Source organism: Myxocyprinus asiaticus, chromosome 48 (genome assembly GCF_019703515.2).
Source record: "Myxocyprinus asiaticus isolate MX2 ecotype Aquarium Trade chromosome 48, UBuf_Myxa_2, whole genome shotgun sequence".
NCBI classification, from domain to species: Eukaryota; Metazoa; Chordata; class Actinopteri; order Cypriniformes; family Catostomidae; genus Myxocyprinus; species Myxocyprinus asiaticus.
In genome coordinates, this window is record NC_059391.1 from 13,333,124 (window position 1) to 13,354,876 (window position 21,753).

Genomic DNA, 21,753 nt, shown 5'->3' on the forward strand with positions numbered 1-21,753 from the left:
AATCAGGCAACATATGATTTTTCCACCAAGGTAAAAGTTGTTTGAACCCACGCAAGTTATGACATGTTTTACTGTTTAATTATGTCAAGAACTATTGCTCTTAACCATGTAATGTTGCAGTTCCTTATTAATTTACAGGCCAACTGCTGAGTAACTTTTTGTTTTTTTTTTTTACCCTGCAAAGCCCATTTTCATTCAAACCACTTGTGAAGTGTTGACTTCGGACACTGTTTATATTTAATTAAGGCGAGTTTTATGACAAGAAACATGAAAAGAACACGAAAAGTTGACTCATTGCATTTCTGTAGGATATGAAGTACCTGTTTGATCATTAAAACGGAGCCAAGCCTTCATCATCTCCTTACTGTCCTTCACAGTCTCCTTACTGTGCAAATCAGAATCAGCTTTATTGCTAAGTATGTTTACACATACAAGGAATTTATCTAGGTGACAGGAGCTTTCAGTGCACAAACAATACAGCAACAAGACAGAGATAATAATAAAAAATAATTAAAAAAATAAAAATAGAATAGTAAATAAAATATATATAGAAATACACAATAGGACAATATATACATTTATATATACAAATCTGTTATATACAGAAGCAAGGGAAAAATATCATTGCAGTTACTAGTAACTTGGGTATTTGTCCAATTAAAAGGTATTGCATTCTTTTAGAAATCTTTTTTGCATTGGATTTTTATCATGAAATAAAAATGAATTTTCAAAAATGTCATTAAATTACAAAAATTATTTCACTTAAACCTCAAAATGTCCAGATCTGTTGGATGCAGCTTAACTAAATCCAACACGTTTTGGTGAGTCAATGGAGTTATCAACTCAGCCTGACATTGAACTTGCTGTCATTGATTGAATCACACGGATCTTGACGTACATGCATGAGACCTTCTGCAAGCTTGAATCCTTCACACACACCCTCAGCTGTCTTACTGCTTTACCCTCAACAGTGACTGCAGTCATCTTATAGCCTGATCACTGTTTTTGTCAAAGGGTTGAGTTTCATATTGAAGCACGTGTGGCATGTATCCCGATGGATCGCCGATCCCCTGTCCTGGCTCATTAGTCTTTCATAGTCCGGCTGGTTTCACTTGAAACGACCCGCTGGGCTGTACCTGTGATATCGCCCCTGACGTTGTGTTGATACCTGTCATAAAGCTCCCATCCACCTTGGCAGGGGATGTCAGATGGATGTGACTGCTGCCATGAAGACTGAAATGAGAGATGGCCTGGCTGCCTGTCCCAGACCGGGAAGCACAAGGCGTGTTCCTGGCCTCTTCAGCTGGGATTAAAGACAACACCCCCTCCCCTCCACACTGACATCCACTTGTCCATGGATAATGGCTGTAACTTAAAGTTGACATGGATCAATGTTCTGCTTCTGTCAAACCCAATCTGTCAGACTTGCACCCCTTGGATCAATACCACGCCTCACTCCTCTTTATTACCGCAGTTAATCTATATCTCCTATTGTCTCTTTTCTATGATCTCGCCATCTTTGCCAGAAAGATAGCTGATGCTTCTGTGGTAATAAATGTAAAATGACCTACATCAAATTAAAGGGACAGACAATGGATAGTCTAGGCTGGGCACTTTTGTTTGGCCCGAAAGAAAAGTGAGTGTTTCTCGAGTCGATTGGTGGACTGTACTTCTGCTCACCTAACATGCGATGGTTTGGGGGAACTAACAAATGCCCACACTGCTTCCAGGCACACATAGGGCTTTTCTCCGTCAATACAAGCCGACCACAAAGTCATTGGCATGCCAGAAATGGCAGTGTTAATAAAAGCAATCACTAATGCTCGTCTCAAGAAGGTGCCGCTGGCCATGGAGGCGTCAGGAGATGTGTCTCAAAAGCCTTGGTCTTTTGTGGTCCTTGTGACGTGAAGGCCCTCGCTCCGCATATGTGGGCTCTCAACACGCCGCCAGCAAGTGTTAGGCTTTTCATGGACCTCCCCATTAGCCCATTTTGAGGACATTTGCGAGAACCGTGGTGAAAGGACTGGAAATGAACTTGGGCACACTTTTAGTGCTTTCTCCTGCTTTTTCTGCCTAGCGTCTTTCTTTCTTTCCCTCTTTCTCTGACTCGCCCTGACCCTGCGCCCTCTTCGCATCATGCCAAACATGTTTGTGTATGTTTTTTTTGTTTGTTTTTTTTCTGTATTCATTTACCCCATCCTCTCCACCCAGCTGTGTGGTCTTCATGTCAAAAGACTGAATGCATTTGGGAGAGACCGATGGCGAACATGCATCCTCAACCACGCGCACACATCAGTCCTAATTACAGCGCTTTCGCTGAGGTGTGCTCCTTTTTATCCAAGGTCGAGACTCAATCAACAAATGACATCAATTTTGTCTGATACAACTGTCTTCTCAAGTCACAGAAAAATTGCTTAAAGTGCTTCGAAGTCACACATTATTGTTTAAATTCTTTTTCCACACATTTTATTTGATCTCCCGGATGGCATTTTGCACATTAATGGGGTAAAGATCAGAGCATTCACACAGTAGTATCTAAGTGAGGGGCAACCATGGTTTTTGGCTGATTCTGCCCTTTTATTTTAAAAGGCTGAATGCAAGTTTGAATGCAGCTGGTGCTCAACTGACAAATTAAATTACATTTGAGTAAATTTGTGTGGACTTCTGTGCTTATATTTATGGGAGTGTGTTTGTGTGTACAGGACAAAGTGCTAATGTTTTACAGCAGTTTACAGCCATAATGTTTGAGAATAGCTGCCAGTTTGAAGTGTTTGCAGCTGAAATATGGAAAACTGAGTTTCACAGTGTATCTTTGGCCAAAAGAGGTGAAATACAAACACTAGAGCTCTGTATGAAGATAGAGCCTGTGTAACCAAACACAGATTTCTGTCTTTTGCAGCACGTCTCAAGGTGTGAACCACGCTTCTCCGCCTCCTTTTTGTAACAGTTAGCATAATTTAAATATTAGGTGATATGAAATGAATGTTCAGAATTTGGCTTTGTACTTTTATTTTAAGCAAGACACTCTGGGCGTTCTATCAGCTATCAATTTAGAAATGATTGATTATTGGTATAATTATGTATTTATAGTATACACGATGTATGTTAATGAGTATGTGTGTGTGTGTGTGTGTATATATATATATATATATATATATATATATATATATATATATATATATATATATATATATATATATATATATATATATATATATTAGTATACGTGCGTATAATAATTTTCATCTTTGGGTGAACTATCCCTTTAACTGGCTATCTCACATGGTAGGAATGGGATTCAAAGCACAAAAACAGTCCAGAATGCCAGTGTGAGCCAGACGTCTAACTGAGTGTTTTTCTGGCTTAGGTCTGGAGAAGACTCAGAGACAGGGAGTGGAGGAGCTCATCTCTGCCGTGCCCTGCAACTTCGACCATGCCAGCTTGTTCCGTATCCTGCAGAAACACACGCTCACACACCGCATGAATGACTCCTTTTCCTGCCTGGTAAGCCGAGTGTGAGCAGAAATGTCTGTGATGGAATGGGGAATAATACTATACAGAATCAAGCAATTCAAAATTCAAGCAGTTTATGACATTCTAATCAATCAAACAATCAATCACCAAGTCACAATAGACATTAGTCTAATGCTGCGTTCACGTTGTGTCAGAATTTCAGAACTTTTTTTACTCTGTGTTGTACACATCCTCAGACGTAAAAAGTACACTCGCTGAGCACTTTATTAGGAACACTATGGTCCTAATATAGTGCCCAATGTGGTCTTCTGCTGTTGTAGCCTATCCGCCTCAAGGTTCGACGTGTTGTGCATTCTGAGATGATATTCTGCTCACTACAATTGTATAGAGTTGTTATCTGAGGTACCATAACCTTTCTGTCAGCTCTAACCAGTCTCGCCATTCTTCTTGACCTCTCTCATCAACAAGGCATTTCCATCCGCAGAACTGCCGCCCACTGCAAGTTTTTTTGTTTTTGGCACCATTTGGAGTAAGTTCTAGAGACTTGTGTGTGAAAATCCCGGGAGATCAGCAGTTACTGAAATACTCAAACCAACCCGTCTGACACCAACAATCATTCCACGGTCAAAATCACTGAGATCAAATGTTTCCCTATTCTGATGGTTGATGTGAACATTTACTGAAGCTCCTGACCTGTATCTGCATGATTTTATGCATTGCACTGCTGCCACACTATTGGCTGATTAGATAATCACATGAATAAGTAGGTGTACAGGTGTACCTAATAAAATGCTCAGTGAGTGTATTTGTTTCTATGGCAACTCTTTTGTGTTTTTGTTTTTTTTTTAAAGCTAAATATTACATGCCATATTGGAACTTATATTATATGCATTATATTATTATAGGCATTGTTATATGCCATATTGGTACTTTTTTTTACGTTACGTCATGACGGGTAAGTCAGAGCTTTCATAGAATTCTAAGTTTACAACTTGTATTTACAAGTTCTTTTAAGACATGAACACTTTTTGCTTGTTGGAATCTTGTAATTACGATAATTTCGACATGACGTGAACGCACCATAACACCAGTTTCTGACCAGATGTGACTTGATACATTTCCAGCGATATACAATTTGTCTGTCCACATTAAAATTTTAAATGCTGTTTGACGACACAATAACAGCCAATTAGAACTTCTTTGATTCATAAAAGTTTAATATACGGTTATGTAGAGTGGGATTTTGGGCTAATTTCACCATGAGCGGGGGCTACTCAACATGACCGACAAAATGTCTTGTTGCTTGTTGTGGTTGCAGCTGGTTGGGACAAAAACTCATGAATTTATCTGGAATAGTGAGGTTTTATCACATGTTGGAATAGTTGTAAAGCCCGAAACACAGAGAATGCTTGGCCAGCGCACGGTCCTGCTATTGTACATAACTAACATACTTTCTTGCATACTGAGTACTCAAGGCAAGTAAGTAGTCAGGGTACAACAGGGCTAAAGGCACCCCTTAAGGACATTTTGCTGCTTTTTTTTCTGGTCACAACATGCATCAAGGTAAAAAAAAAAAATTTTTTGTTTTTTATTGAATATTGATAGAGCAACATAATTTGTGTGAAAAGATATAATAACGGAAGGTTGTTTCGATTAAAATTCAGTTTTAAAAAAGGTGCCCCACACTTGGGGTAAAAGGCCCCTATGGGTTTTAAAGAGATATCGTGCAGATATAGGGGCAAGAGTTATAGTACCAAATTTGTCAACTAATGCAATTTATTTTGAGACACCAAGATGCTTTTTTGAGTAACAAATTAAGATGATGCTTACTCAAAATAACTACTTCAGAAAAGTCAACCATTTCCTGTTAATTTCAAACACATTTGGCATTTTATTACATCTCAAGTATTCTATTAACAAACTAATCTCTATTATGATTGGATGAGTCATTGTGAGCTCAATTTGAACATTTTTCATTAAAAATCTATTCACCCCACAAGTATTTGCCCCATCCTGATTTCTTCCGTTTTTGTGTATATCGCATACTAAATTGTTTAAAATATTCAAACAAAATCTAACATAAAACAAAGGCAATCTGAGTAAACACAACATTTTTTAAAATTGTAATGTTATTTATTGGAGCAAAAAAGTTATCCAATACCAACTGGGCCTGTGTGAAAAAGTATTTACCCCTTAGTTACTAAATCCCTAAATCTATGAAACTGCATTCATAATGGGGTTCAGCTGGACTAGACAGACCCAGACCTGATTACTGCTAGCCCTGTTCAATCAAATCAACACCTAAATGGAACTTTTTCAGCAGCATGAAGTTGGCTAAAAGGTCTCACCCGGTAACACACTATGCCAAGGGCAAAATAAATTCCAGAAATGATGAGGAAAAAGGTGACTGAAATACATCAATCTGGGAAGGGTTACAAAGCTATTTGAAAGGCTCTGGGACTCCAAAGAACCACAGTGAGAGCCATTATCTCCAAATGGAGAACATTTGGCACAGTAGTGGACCTTCCCAGAAGTGTCCAACCTTCCAAAATTCCTCCAAGAGCAAAGCGACGACTCATCCAGGAAGTCACAAAAAAGCCAAGGACAACATCCAAGGAACTGCAGGCCTCTCTCGCATCAGTAAAGGTCACTGTTCATGACTCCACTATCAGAAAGATACTGGGCAAAAATGCCATCCATGGAAGAGTGGCAAGGTGAAAACCACTGCTAACCCAGAAGAACATTAAGGCTCGTCTAAATTTTGCCAAAACACAACTTGATGATCCTCAAACCTCAAAAAGTCGAAAGTGCATCTTTTTGGAAGACAGGGGTCCTGTTACATCTGGTATAATTCAAACACAGAATACAACAAAAAGAACATCATACCTACAGTCAAGCATGGTGGTGGTAGTGTGACGTTTGGGGATGCTTTGCTGCTTCAGGGTCAGGGCGACTTGCAATAATTGAGGAAAATATGAATTCTGGTCTCTACCAGAAAATCATAAAGGAGAACGTCCGGTCATCAGTCCGTGAGTTGAAGCTCAAGCGCAACTGGATTATGCAGCAAGACAGTGATACAAAGCATAGGAGTAGGTCCACCTCTGAAGATGCAAAAAAGATGCAAAATTCAAGTTTTGGAGTGGCCTAGTCAAAGTTCTGACTTAAACCCAATTGAGATGCTGTGGCAGGACCATAAATGGGCAATTCATGCTCAAACCCTCCAGTGTGGCTGAACTAAAGCAGTTCTGCAAAGAAGAGTGGGCCAAAATTCCACCACAGCATTGTGAAAGACTGATCTCCAGTTATCAGAAGCGTTTGGCTGCAGTTGTTGCTTTAAAGGTGGCATAGCCAGTTAAGTTTAAGGGGGCAGTTAGTTTTTCACATGGGTGATATAGGTGTTGGATAACTTTTTTGCTTCAATAAAAAAATATACACTACCGTTCAAAAGTTTAGGGTCACTTACTTCATTCAGCAGGTCCCAGACGTGCTCAATGGGATTGAGATCCGGGCTCTTTGCTGGCCTGTCTTGCAGGAAATCATGCACAGAATGAGCAGTATGGCTGGTGGCATTTTCCTGCTGGAGAGTCATGTCAGGATGAGCCTGCAGGAAGGGTATCACATGAGGGAGGAGGATGTCTTCCCTGTAACACACAGCGTTGAGATTGCCTGCAGTGACAACAAGCTCAGTCCGATGATGCTGTGACACACCGCCCCAGATCATGATGGACCCTCCACCTCCAAATCGATCCCGCTCCAGAGTACAGGCCTCGGTGTAATGCTCATTCCTTCGATAAACGCGAGTCCGACCATCACCCCTGGTGAGACAAAACCACGACTCGTCAGTGAAGAGCACTTTTTGCCAGTCCTGTCTGATCCAGCGAAGGTGGGTTTGTGCCCATAGGCATCGTTGTTGCCGGTGATGTCTGGTAAGGACCTGCCTTACAACAGGCCTACAAGCCCTCAGTCCAGCCTCTCTCAGCCTATTGCGGACAGTCTGAGCACTGATGGAGGGATTGTGCGTTCCTGGTGTAACTTGGGCAGTTGTTGTTGTCATCCTGTACCTGTCCCGCAGGTGTGATATTCGGATGTACCGCTCCTGTGCAGGTGTTGTTACATGTGGTCTGCCACTGCGAGGACGATCAGCTGTCCTTCCTGTCTCCCTGTAGCGTTGTCTTAGGTGTCTCACAGTACGGACATTGTAGTTTATTGCCCTGGCCACATCTGCAGTCCTCATGCCTCCATGCAGCATGCCTAAGGCACGTTCACACAGATAAGCAGGGACCCTGGGCATCTTTCTTTTGGTGTATTTCAGAGTCAGTAGAAAGGTCTCTTTAGTGTCCTAAGTTTTTATAACTGTGACCTTAATTGCCTACCGTCTGTAAGCTGTTAGTGTCTTAACGACTGTTCCACAGGTGCATGTTCATTAATTGTTTATGGTTCATTGAACAAGCATGGAAAACATAGTTTAAACCCTTTACAATAAAGATCTGTAAAGTTATTTGGATGTTTACAAAATTATCTTTATAGTTTATATGCTGGGCACTTATTGGCTGCTTTTCTTAATTATTTGGTCCAAGTCATCCATTTCAAAACTTTTTTTTTTTAAATAAAATTTTAGTTTTATAATGAAATAAATTGAATATGTTGGCACAGTTATATTTTTGTCTACAAAACTAATTTCAAACATTTAAGCATATGCCTTCAGATCAAAAGATTTTTAAGATCATGAGAAACATTTCAGGCAAGTGACCCCAAACTTTTGAATGGTAGTGTGTGTGTGTGTGTGTGTGTATGTATATGTATATATATGTGTATATATATATATATATATATATATATATATATATATATATATATATATATATATATATATATATATATATATTTGAAAACTGTATTTTGTGTTTACTCAGGTTGCCTTTGTTTTATGTTATATCTCATTTGAAGTTCTAAAACAATTCTGTATGAAAAATACATAAAAACAGAAGAAATCAGGATGGGGGCAAATACATTTTCACAGCAATTAAATTTGCAACATTTTAAAATATATAAAAAATTTGATTAAATTGCCTCAATCAACCTTTAGACACCACACACAATGATCTCATGGAACAGGAAAATGTTGCAGTGCATAGTTTTAAACAGGTGTTTAGGAAAGTACTGTGGTAGTTTTTGTTGCTATTTAGTGTTTTGGGAGAAAATAAAATCAGTGGAGACTTTAGACCCATTGTACCCTAACTCGACAGAGAAAACTAGCTTAAGAAGAAAATTTAAGCGAAAGCCCGCTATAGCGCCGCTTTTGATAATGCTGAAAATACAACACATTGCTATTACACATTATGAACTAGATAGTTAGTTAGTTTTTCAAGACACACTTTTGGTGGATTTTGGCAAAGCCTGTCCTCACAGTTTAAAAAAGTTTTAAAAACTTCATGTTTGAAGGCTTTACAGAGAAAAGATGGATGGGTGGATGAGTGGTGGATGGATGGATAGATAATTCTCTTTTGAAAAATGTTATACGTTGGAGTTTGAAGAGTCCCGTTTGAACATTACTTGAATGTAAGTCTGTTGGATTTTGAGGGTTGGATTGCCTGCTATGGGAAAACCGTAAGTCAAATCAGTTAGAAAAGACATAGCACACTATGTAAGAAAAGTCTCAAGGTCTGTACTAAGTTTGGTGGATGAAAGCTTGAAAGCTGTTGTAGAGTTGCTTTTTTCATGCCAACATTACTACGTTACACATTTTGTGTATGAAATCACTCACTTTCATACAAGTACTTGTATAATGTATGTTTTGGGCCTAATGTTGCTAAATAGCCAAATCTCCAGTACTTCCAGCCCAATTCATTGTAGCCGGCCAGTGCTTTGCTGATTAGTGAGTGTGGGATGTATTCGTGAGAGTGTTAAATTGGGGAGGGGTTCATTTGACCAGAGGGGAGGGATGTGGCCCTCAGGCTGAGGGAGGTCTCACGGTTAAGACAGGGATAAACGCTTCCAATCAATACAACCCAAATAGGAAAACCATCCGCTTGCACCCTGTCTCCTCCATTTAGTGCAGTGAATAAAAGATCCCTGCTGGGAACTGAGTTAGTATGTTTATGTCTGTGTGCGTGCGATGAAATTGGAACAGTCATGAGCATGATGTGGGTAAATAGTCCTTGATGGACCGTGAGTGGGGTGAAGAGACCAAACACCGTGTTTGCAGTTAATAGTGCAAATTCAAATATATGGTAGATATACTGGCTAATACTTCGCCATTTGCTGTTAACACCCCCACTTGCATTTTTTTTCCATCCCCATTGTCCTTCTGTACCTGCTCTAAGGGAGCACCTTCTGTCATCCATTCATGTGCTGAATGACTCTGTCTGCAATTGGCTCTTTGTGAAGGCACCCCTGCCTTTGTTCAAACTTCTGTGGATAGCGAAAAGGGAGCCACAAAAGCCACCTGAATGTGGTGCTTTTCCCATGCTTTCTGGGATGAGGACATCTGTGGGGGAGTGAGCCCGTTTTCCAAGAAACAAACGGAGGGGGATTGGGAGTTTTCAGACGACAGAAGTACAATATGGATTTACTGCAAAATGATATACTGTAGAATGTTATACACTATACATTATAGATACATTTTATACATGCAAAACATTTGAATCTTGTTCAAAGGAGTTGAAATGTCATAACAGAGACTTCTCAAATCTTCATAGTCAATCCAAAAACTTGCAATCAATAAATGCAGCCTTGGGGAAAATCAATAAGCGGTGCTGTTGTGTGCACATAGAGCCGCATAAAGCACAACTTTTTGCATCAGCTGTCGTGTGATACAGGGATTAGGCTCAGTGAGGTGTTGGTGATTCAAAGACCAATATTTTGATTATTTCATGACTACAGGGAATGTGGTTGTGCACTGGATTCATTGGATTGTATGTGTGTGTGTGTGCGCCTTTTAAAGGCGCAATTATGACTCACAAAATACATATATATTTTTGCTATTAAAAATTGAAGGCTTCAGGCTGCTGTTAGCGCATCCTCAAATTAGAGGCAGTGGTGACCAGTCATGCTCCAACCTTAATATAATTACTCGCATCCCCTTCACCCTCCATCCCATAATCACACTCGCTACCCGCAACACACAATCTCCCTGTGACACACTCCTCCACATTTGCTTTGCAATTAAGCCCTCATTAACGAGCCATAGTGGCCTCTAACTGGGCCATAAAAAGCTTTCTATTACTCTGTTACTGGTGGAAATAGGCCTTGGCCACATAAGAGGTATGAAACTAGCAGCCTGTTGGAAAGTGCCTGTTGTTGTTGTTGTTTTCTTTTTTTTTTTTTTACTTCAGCAATCATTAGCTCAGTTTGTCACATATATATGAGCATTTTTGGAAGAGCCCATTTCATTCCAGTAAATTAAGTAGTTGTGCATAGGGCTATTAATTAAATTTGGCTGATGATTAATTGACAAACAAATAATTGCGATTATGACAATTAATTGTCTGGTTTAGAGCTGTGACGATTAATTGTCTCTGACATTTCCTTTTTCTTTTTTGGGGGGGATTTTCGCTCTAAGTCCTCGTGGTGGTGTAGTGACTTGCCTCAATCCGGGTGGCGGAGGACGAATCTCAGTTACCTCCGCGTCTGAGATCTTATTGCATCTTATCACGTGGCTTGTTGAGCGTGTTACCATGGAGACCTAGTGCGTGTGGAGGCTTCACACTATTCTCCGTGGCATCCATGCACAACTCGCCACGCGCCCCACCTAGAGCGAACCACATTATAGTGACCACGAGGAGGTTACCCCATGTGACTCTACCCTCCCTAGCAACCGGGCCAATTTGGTTGCTTAGGAGACCTGGCTGGAGTCACTCAGCACGCCCTGGATTCGAACTCGCGACTCCAGGGGCGGTAGTCAGCATCTTTACTTGCTGAGCTACCCAGGCCCCCGACATTTCCTTTCTTTAAATAAAGTGTCAGATAGGAGGCTAGCTTAAATTTGAAATAATTCGCAAAATGCTGTTTAAAATAGTTTTTAATGGCCTTATGGCATGTTGCATTCCAGGACGTGTCAAGTTTCTGCAACTTTAATACATATATTAAGCCAAAAAAATAAAATTGCCATAATCAAGACTTGTTCTGTGTGTGTGTGAATTTTCCTGACATGGAGAGCCAGACTGAGCCGTGTTCGTTAGGATGCTGCTGCTGCCGTCTCAGTCGGTCGTTAGCGGATAATTGTGTGGTAAGAGCCAAGACACGAGCAGGCCATCTGTTTGCCAGAGTGGAACATCTTGTGGCACTCAGCTCGGCGCTGGGCCACCGTGTCTCAGCCCCGAATGCTGCAGTATTAATAGATCTGACTAAGATGGGAAGAGACGGACTGTGACTTGAGCTCTGTTCGGACAGGATTCGTTTTCGTAAGAATTAACATACAGTAGGACATCTGTGATTTCTTGCACTGATTTGGATGGGATTGGGATCTGTGTTGTTATTAGTAAGATTGGAGTGTCTATTGTCTGGATGTTATTGTTACGGAAGGTGATGCATGCATATCTCATTGAAATAAACAAGACTTATACGATACTACTTTATTTATCCATGGAGGAAATTGAGGCATTACAGCAGCAGAGACATAGATACTACAAAACAGAACAATAACAATACAGTAAATGCAACATAAAACAATAATAAATATAAAATAAAAATATTTTTTTTGTTGTTGTAATATATCATTGTAAAAGGATGTATATAAATAAGGGAAGGAACTAATTAAAGTGAGGATCACAACTGATGCTGCTACAACAGTTGTGACCCATTAATGGATTTTTTTTTTTAAAACTGGATGCGATGCCAGCAGTATTTGATTCACCAACTGGTATTTTACTCAAATATTTGGCAAAAAAGGTCTAAATCCATAATGAAACTGCACCAGGCAGTGCAATTAAAAATTCAGCTAACTTATGTAGGAGGGGCACTGTGAAAAAAATAATATACCACAAAGACATTATTATCTGGACAGGATTAGATTTCTCAGAGTACCCCCAAGTTCAGTCATTTTTGTGTAATTTTGACATATTTTTTTTTTTTTACCAAGGTATGAGATAAACACAGACATGTTTGACACAGACATTCAGATGTGATTAAAATCACAAAGTACTTCTGTGCAACATAAATTCATCTTACTAGTCTCATCCAAATAACGCAAAAGAAGGGAGTAAAAAAGGTATTGAGATGGACGCAGAAATTCAAAGGGAAAAAGTTAGAAAGAAGACAATGTGAGAACAGTGACGAACTGGATTTTAAGCTACAATGTTGGATGCTCTTTCTGTAGCACATCATGTGTTTATATGCATACAGTATCTGTAAATATTGAAGTGCTTGACAGGTGTCTGCAATACAAGTAATAAAAGTAAAAAACAAAAAATTATATAAACAGCAATAGAACAGGTTTACTTGGGTCAGACAGACCTTTTGATGAAGAAACAGATGCATGGCAAAGAAATAACAACTAGCCAAGAAGGACAGGGCATAGATAAAGGTGACAGAGAGGCAGAGATATACATCACATATTGGCTTTGTTCAAATCATGTGTCGTTTCGACTTCGTGCATCAGTTAGTGTTTAATGAAGACTTCAGTCTGTAGTCCTGTATGGGGGAGTCAGAGGGTACCAATATCTCCACTGAGTGCCATACACAGCAGTCCCAAGTGACTGCCGGTCTCCCCCGAACGTCTGAGACACATCGCAGCTCTCTTGACTCGTGGCCCTCCGCACCGTCGTGGGCGAGCAGCCCCCTCAAAGTGTTAATTTGCTAATGTTCCTTTGGAGAAGTCATCTTAATTAAGTTTGTAAGATTCATGCCTAATTTAGTTATTATGTGAGGGATGAGTGAGCTAATGAATGCAACAGGAGCCTCACGGCGATCTCCACCCGCCCGCGTTATGTGTGACTTTTCTGCCTAAGAATTAATTGTCTGCACTTAACCTTGCACTCGTTTGAGTGTTTTTAACAATATTTTTTTTGGAAGAGCTCGTCTTTCACACTGCAGTTTTGTTTTTTCCATATGTGTCTTGCCGTGAGAAGGCGTGCTGAAATTAGAGCCTTCACGTTCAATTAGTGTAGTAATGTTTTTGAGGAGAAACTAGGTACAGCACAAGATTTTCAAATGTCGTAACTTCACACGCTGAGCTGGAGGTGCAGTAGGGGTCAGTGAAAAAGGCAACGCCATTTGAAAAACGTTTTCTTCCGTGTTTATTGTGGTACTTGATGTTTTAGCCATCAGAGACAGAACATCTTTTTCTGTCTTTCTATCTGGGGATGTGTAAAACCATTTTCAAAATTGATGAGTTGCCTAAAATGAATAGTTGACTAATGGATCTTAAGAAAGCCCTGTGTAATTAAAGGTGCACTCAGTAATTTTTGTGTTTGTCATCTTGGACTTACACTAACCCCTAGGGGCATGGGTGCAGCATAATTCAAAATCAAGTGTTTTCAGTTACAGATGCCATTGTAGAAATTCACTATTCATCGTCAGCCAAGATTAATTTAATCCAAGAGTGAAGGTGTCCAATAACAAGAAGGTTACTGAGATTAAGCGAGTAGTATTCGACACGTCATGTGATTCTAATATGGCAGACCCATGAGGGGACCCTGCCCCATGTAGAATAAAACATCTTTTATAAGGTTACTGATGTGACTGGAGTCTTCATCTCACTTGCATGGTCATGATTTAATACATATGTTTCAAAATTACAATTCATTTCTTTAGGAGTAAAACTTTTTAATTGAAGAATTTGCACCTTTAAGGCCAAAGTATAATTTGGTACATTTTGCAAAATTCATCATTAGCACAGTACGTGCAGACTGTCTGCATGCAGCTCAGAATTTCTAGACGTGCGAACAGTCACAACTTTGTGCGTCTTTGGCAAATGTGCCTGCCATTGACTGCGCTAAAAGAATATCGCTAAGTAGTCATTTGTGCATAGTGTGTATTTGTCGAACACGTCCATGTGGGCTTGCGGTCAAAAGAGTATACTTTTGGGGGGGCCTGGGTAACTCGGTGAGTATTGATGCTGACTACCACCCCTGGAGTCGCAAGTTTGAATCCAGGGCATACTGAGTGACTCCAGTCAGGTCTCCAAAGCTACCAAATTGGCCCGGTTGCTAGGGAGGGTAGAGTCACATGGGGTAACCTCCTCGTGGTCGCTATAATGTGGTTCTCGCTCTCGGTGGGGCACGTGGTGAGTTGTACGTGGATGCCGCGGAGAATAGCGTGAAGCCTCCACTCGTGCTACGTCTCCGCGGTAATGCACTCAACAAGCCACGTGATTAGATGTGTGGATTGACGGTCTCGGACGCAGAGGCAACTTAGATTTGTCCTCCGCCACCCGGATTGAGGCAAGTCTCTATGCCACCATGAGGACTTGGAGCGCATTGGGAATTGGGCATTCCAAATTGGGGAGAAAAAAAAAAAAAAAAAAAAGAGAATACTTGGAAAGGCTGAGCACTCGACTGTGTGCTCGAGTGAACGGCACGTGGAAAAAACAAAGTATACCCTAGCCTTTAGGTTGGGTCTGGGTTCACTTGATCCCGATTGGACGCATTTCTTAGGGACCGTTTACATAAGATGCGTTACTGCATTAAAAACAAAAATGTTTAGACAGAGCTCAACGGAATGGAGCAAAATTGAGTCTCGAGACAAGTTTCTAAAAAAAAATGCCATCTTAAAAATGCAACGCTCATGACAGAATGCTAAACAAACACCAAAGATGTCCGTTTGAATGTGTATGGCTGTAGAGGTGGTGCTTTAAATTGATGAATTTAAAGATGCAACTTTTTTTCAGAGCGTTTAATTGTGCAAACTGTCTAACAGCTTAAAGTGCCCAATGCAACACTTAGCATGCAAATTAAAGCACTTAGCATGCAAAATTAAAAGGTAACACTTCACAATAAGGTTCCATTCGTTAACATTAGTTAATGCATTGGGTATCATGAACAAACAATTAACAATACATTTTTACAGCATTTATTAATCTTAGTTAATGTTAGTTAATTAAAATACAATTGTTCAATGTTAGTTCATGTTAGTTCATTGTGCTTTAACTAATGTTAACAAATTAAAATCAAAACTTTGTTTTAAGTTAATTAATTAACTTAATTAAATTATGTTTTAATATGTTTTAATTAAACTAAGATGTTAACAAATGGAAGATTGTAGTGTGTTACCAATTAAAATTTTATATATATATATATATATATATATATATATATATATATATATATATATATAATATATACACACACACACTCACACACAAATAAAATCAGATACATTTCCCAGCATTACTATGGGTCATGATGGTCATCCCACAAATGACCAGTAATCATGACCCATTCATAAAGGTGCGGTCACACTAGACTTGGCAGAAAATGCACACTAAACCAGAAACGCAAGCTAGATTTATATTGTTCCTGTACATGGTCATAATTATAGTTATTGTGTCTGCACAGGGTTGGTTCAGCCCGGGCCAGGTGTTTGTTCTAGATGAGTATTGTGCTCGATACGGGGTGAGGGGCTGTCATCGCCATCTCTGCTACCTAATAGACCTGATGGATTTCTCAGATAACAACGCTCTGGTGGATCCCACCCTCCTACACTACAGCTACGCCTTCTGTGCCTCGCATGTTCACGGAAACAGGTATACTTTCAGAAACTCAAAAAATGTTGCGATGTTCATTTTTTTAATTCAGTTTAGAATTTTGCATTGTTTTGGAATTAGTAAAATTTCAATATCTGGAAGACCTCTAAGATTTCGGTGAGATTTTGTTCAAAGAAATAGTTGATAATTCTCTAATCATTTACTCACCATTTTGTTGTCTTAAATTCATATGAATTTCTTTCTTCTGTGGAACACAAAGATATTTTGATGGAGATATGATGTAAATATATCCATACAGCGCAAGTCAATGGGGTCCAAACTTTCAAGCTCCAAAAAGGACAGGAAGCCAGCATGAAGGTAATTGATGTGCTAGAATGTGCAGTGAACTTCAAATCATGACCGCCAAGCAGACTGCTGATGTCAAGATTTATATTGAATAAGGAGTTACACTTTGGTCTGTTCTCACTCAAAACTGACCGTATTGCTTCAGAAGACATGGATTAAAACACTGGATTCCCTTTATGCTACCTTTATGGCCTTTTTGGTGCTTGAAAGTTTGGACCCCATTGATTTGCATTGTATGGATATAATCACATCATATCTCCATCAAAAAATCCTTGTTTGTGTTCAGCCAAAGAAAGAAAGTCATACAAGTTTGAGATGGCATCTCGGTGAGTAAATGGTGAGAATTTTTATTTCTGGGTGAACTATTCCTTTAAGCAATAAAGTACTAAAGGCTGTGCTAGATTTTGAATATTGCCATGACTAAAGTATGTCATACAGCACAATGTTAGGACACAAATTTGATTAAAACATCATTTTATTACACAATTTCATTAAGTGCCATCCATCTGTTATAGCATATAGTCCCTGTCATGTAAGCTAAGTTTAATAGTTGGCGTCGAATATGGGTGTCAAACATGGGTTTCGGATCATAGCTGTTCCTATATGTATTTTAGCATGGCTGAAATGCTATATTGACCAATTTGCATGAAGGACCAGAGACCAGCATCCATATTCTGTTTAATAGATAGCTTTAAAGAAACAAGCATTTTAATAATGTCGTAATGTCCTTTCAAAAATGCAGGGAAACATTTGCTTTCCCTGGAGGTTGTGCATTTTGAAATCTCACTTAAGTGTTTAAAATCAAGGATTTCATTTGTGTTGGGCAGATGAGAAGTCCCACATGTTTGATAGATCACAAAAAGAGGAAAAACACACTCAGAAGGGCTTTTGTGTGAGCATAATGGGTGGCCATACAAAAGGGACAGCAAAGACACAAGAAATTCTTTAATCACATGGGAGGCACGCTCAGCATGGCAGCCATGTTTACAGCATCAGTCGAACAGAGTGAGTGTGTCTGCTTAGCAAATTAATTAATGGCTCCCTATTATCTCAAAATGCAAAGCAATTAAACCACAATTACAACATCCATTTGTGCTTCTTTTACATTTTAATAACTTATATTCAAAAGAGTCTCTGAGGATATATTCTGAAATTAATTATGTGAATAATTGATGAATTTGTGTTACTTAAATGGATGGGTTACCTAAAAATAAACATTGTCATCATTTACTCACCCTCATGTCATTCCAAACCACATGGCGCATAAAAGAAGAAAGTCACATGGGTTTGGAACAACATGAGGGTGAATAAATAATGGCAGATTTGTTTTTTGTTTTTTTTTTTGTTTTTTTTTTTGGGTGTATTTTCCCTTTAAATACGCAGCATTAGCAGTGAGACAGCTGAATGAAGCTCAGGGTATGAGCAATGTCCCTTGTCCACTTGTTGAAGTCCTTTGTGTTCTGCATACACACAGTTCTCTTAAAAGCTGTTCGTTTTCCACTTACCTCGAATCACCCGTCAATTGACTTATTTTATGTTAAATACACATGGATGTGCTCTGTCGCTTTGATGGCTCATTTAGTCTATTAGGAACAGTAATGATTAGCCTCTCTCGCTAATCACTAGTTACAAATCATTCTTTATTGCCGGGGGTTTCATTTGAATAATGACTGTTCAGGGGCGTGGATTCCATAGAGACTGTTCATGGGAATATATAGTGGATGATATTGAGATATTGAGGGGAAAAGAGTTAACAAAAAGCAAAACAAATATACATACATTTATAAAAAAGATAGATTGTTTTTTTTTTGTTTTTTTTTTTTGTTAATTAGCACAAATATATTTATGCATTTCGATCCCTGTTTGCCATTGAATGCTAGATCAAAGTGTGAATTCCAAAAACAATAACAGCTTCTAGTTATCAATGGAAAGCAAGTAAATGATTTAAAATTATTGTAAAGAACTTCAAGGATTTTTTCAATTCTTTGTGTGCCTGGCTAGAATATAACAACAGCCCCAACACTGGTCAAGACAGCCTCGACTCCTTCAGTTTAGAAGACAACACATCTGCTAAGTTGTGTAACTAAACTGATCTAACACATCAGTCAATAAGAGCTTGGCAAATAGTGAGTGACTGGTGACAATGGAGCCTAATGTGAGTGTGCACTGTAAGACCAGGTTTGGGGAGTAACGGAATACATGTAACGTGATTACGTATTTAAAATACAAAATATAATTAACTGTATTCCACTACAGTTACAATTTAAATAATTGGTAATTAGAATACAGTTACATTCAAAAAGTATTTTGATTACCGAAGAGATTACTTTGCATTTTATTGTCATTTGTTTCATTTAATATTTAGTCCTTTCAGATGGAAAACATTCATACATATAAATGATGCGATCCAAAGTGCATTTGAACAGCGGTGAAACACTTTCTTATGATGTGTCACATTCATACGAGCAGACAGAGAAGTAAGTTTAAAGTTTGGTGCAGAAGAAATAAAAATAAACCTTGTGTAAATTGTCTAAATGCTATTTCTAGCCATTTTACATGCACGTTACCAGGCACAATCATATTTTTTTATCAAGAAAATTCACGTTGGATCATAATTTCTTTCTTTCTAGTAAGACCTTTGATATTAGGGCAAAAATCATATTCTTGATGATAATTTTTTTATTGTTTTCCTGTAAAAATATCTAAAAATCCTTAAAACAAGATCAATTAGATTTATCTTGTTTTAGAAACAACACTGCATAAGATATTTAGGTTTTTCAGAGAATGTATTTTTAACGTGTATTTTGTCTTATTGTACTGGCAGAGTTTTTATAGTCAAAACAAGTGAAAAAATCTACCAGTGCTGCAGAAGTAATCCAAAGTATTTAGAATACGTTACTGACATTGAGTAATCTAAAGGAATACGTTACAAATGACATTTTACAGCATTTATTTTGTAATCTGTAGTGGAATACATTTCAAAAGTAACCCTCCCAACCCTGTGTAAGACGGATCTTTTTGTCATTGTCATCCTGATATCTTCATTTATTGACATTCATTTATGATTTTTTCTAATCAGTTCTGAGTTCCAAAAGACCACAACAGTGACCGCCCACTTTTTCAGCAGACTTTGTTTCAGAAGTATTTTTCCCATGTATTTTCTCCATCGGCATTTAAAACAAATCTGAGTTCTAAGCCATGAACCAAATCAACCTACTTCGAGATGGATCACAACATATTTACATATACAGTATATTCACTGTAAAAAAAAAAAAAAAAAAATCCTGTTATATGTATTATTAAATTAATCAAAAAATGTTAAATTACAACAAAAAATTAAAGTGTGGGTGTGTAATAAATAAATAAATAAATATATATATACACATACACACTACCGGTCATAAGTTTTGAAACACTTGACTGAAATGTTTCTCATGATCTTAAAAATCTTTTGATCTGAAGGGGTATGCTTAAATGTTTGAAATTAGTTTTGTAGACAAAAATATAATTGTGCCAACATATTAATTTATTTCATTATAAAACTAAAATTTAATTAATAAAAAAAAGTTTTTGAAATTGATGACTTGGACCAAATAATAATGAAAAGCAGCCAATAAGTGCCCAACATAGATGGGAACTCCTTCAATACTGTTTAAAAAGCATCCCAGGGTGATACCTCAAGAAGTTGGTTGAGAAAATGTCAAGAGTACATGTCTGCAAATTCCAGCCAAAGGGTGACTACTTTGAAGATGCCAAAATATAACACAGTTTTGATTTATTTTTAATTTTGTTTAGTTACAACATAATTCCCATAGTTCCATTTATGTTATTCCATAGTTTTGATGACTTTACTATTATTATGTATTATTATATAATGTAGAAAGAAAAAAAAAATGATAATAAAGAGTAAGTGTTTCAAAACTTTTGACCGGTAGTGTATATTACGTCTCTGGACGTATTTTAAGTATATTTTTATTATTAATCATTTGTTAATTACAACCATGGATGTATGGCTTTGGCTTTGTTGCAGTTCTGGAGTTTTTCTTTGTTTTTGTTCCTGCTTTCTCGTCTCTCTCCCTCTTGCAGGCTAATCAACACCAGGTGTATGCAATAATCAGTCCTTTTGTTCTGATTAGTTGGTGGGGAGAGGGAAGCAGAATAAAGCCCAGGCAGATCTCCACTGCAGGAGCTTCCCTTCCCTCATTCCAGACGGTTATTGGTGTGCATGTGTTGCTGCACATTGTTGTAGTAGTTTATAGTTGTAGTTGCAAGTTACTGTGTTGTTGGTAACTTGTTTTTCTTGATAACTGAGGGAGATCTCATTCATTTAAACTCAATTTGTGACTTTTTATATATTGTAAATAGTAAAGAAGTTGTAGGGAGGTGGGTGCCATTTCCTTTAGTCTTGTATTTTCTCCTGTGTTTATTAACTAGTGAGGGAGTTAGGGTACATTTTCTTTGTTAGCTAAGTTAGTTCTGACTTCCCTCTAGTAATTGTACTTTTGTTTGTTGTTTTTGCCTTGCCCCCTCCTGAAGCCTTTGGTACTCTCTATTTCTGTTTCTTTAATAAAAGTGGTATTTGATTTTTTTTTTTAAATACTTGACTTATTTTTGAGTGCTGGGATGGGAGAAGGGATCCCAAAACCTTTTTGTTACTCCTCCCAACCCTAAAATGGGGTGGGTCGCATTTCTCTCTTTCTTTCTCTCTCTCTATGTGTATGTATGTATGTATGTGTGTGTGTGTGTGTGTGTGTGTGTGTGTGTGTGTGTGTGTGTGTCTATATATATATATATATATATATATATATATATATATATATATAGTGTAAATGTATATGTGTGTGTGTGTGTGTGTATACTGTATAAACTCAGCAAAAAAAAGAAACATCCCTTTTTCAGGACACAGTATTTTAAAGATAATTTTGTAAAAATCCAAATAACTTTACAGATCTTTATTGTAAAGGGTTTAAACAAAGTTTTCCATGCTTGTTCAGTGAACCATAAACAATTAATGAACATGCACCTGTGGAACGGTCATTAAGACACTAACAGCTTACAGACGGTAGGCAATTAAGGTCACAGTTATAAAAACGTAGGACACTAAAGAGACCTTTCAACTGACTCTGAAAAACACCAAAAGAAAGACGCCCAGGGTCCCTGCTCATCTGCGTGAACATGCGTTAGGCATGCTGCATGGAGGCATGAGGACTGCAGATGTGGCCAGGGCAATAAATTGCAATGTCCGTACTGTGAGACGCCTAAGACAGCGCTACAGGGAGACAGGAAGGACA

General features: G+C 38.3%; 1 protein-coding gene across 2 annotated transcripts in view; it reads left to right on the forward strand.

The window, feature by feature from the left end:
• Positions 1-21,753, forward strand: part of LOC127437733 (calcium-dependent secretion activator 2-like) — a 213,107-nt gene that overhangs the window by 128,914 nt on the left and 62,440 nt on the right. For both annotated transcript variants that reach the window (XM_051692847.1, XM_051692848.1), the window contains exons 12-13: positions 3,368-3,504; positions 15,969-16,156. In XM_051692847.1, coding sequence (XP_051548807.1) covers positions 3,368-3,504; positions 15,969-16,156 — 325 coding nt within the window. The remainder of the gene's footprint in view (positions 1-3,367; positions 3,505-15,968; positions 16,157-21,753) is intronic.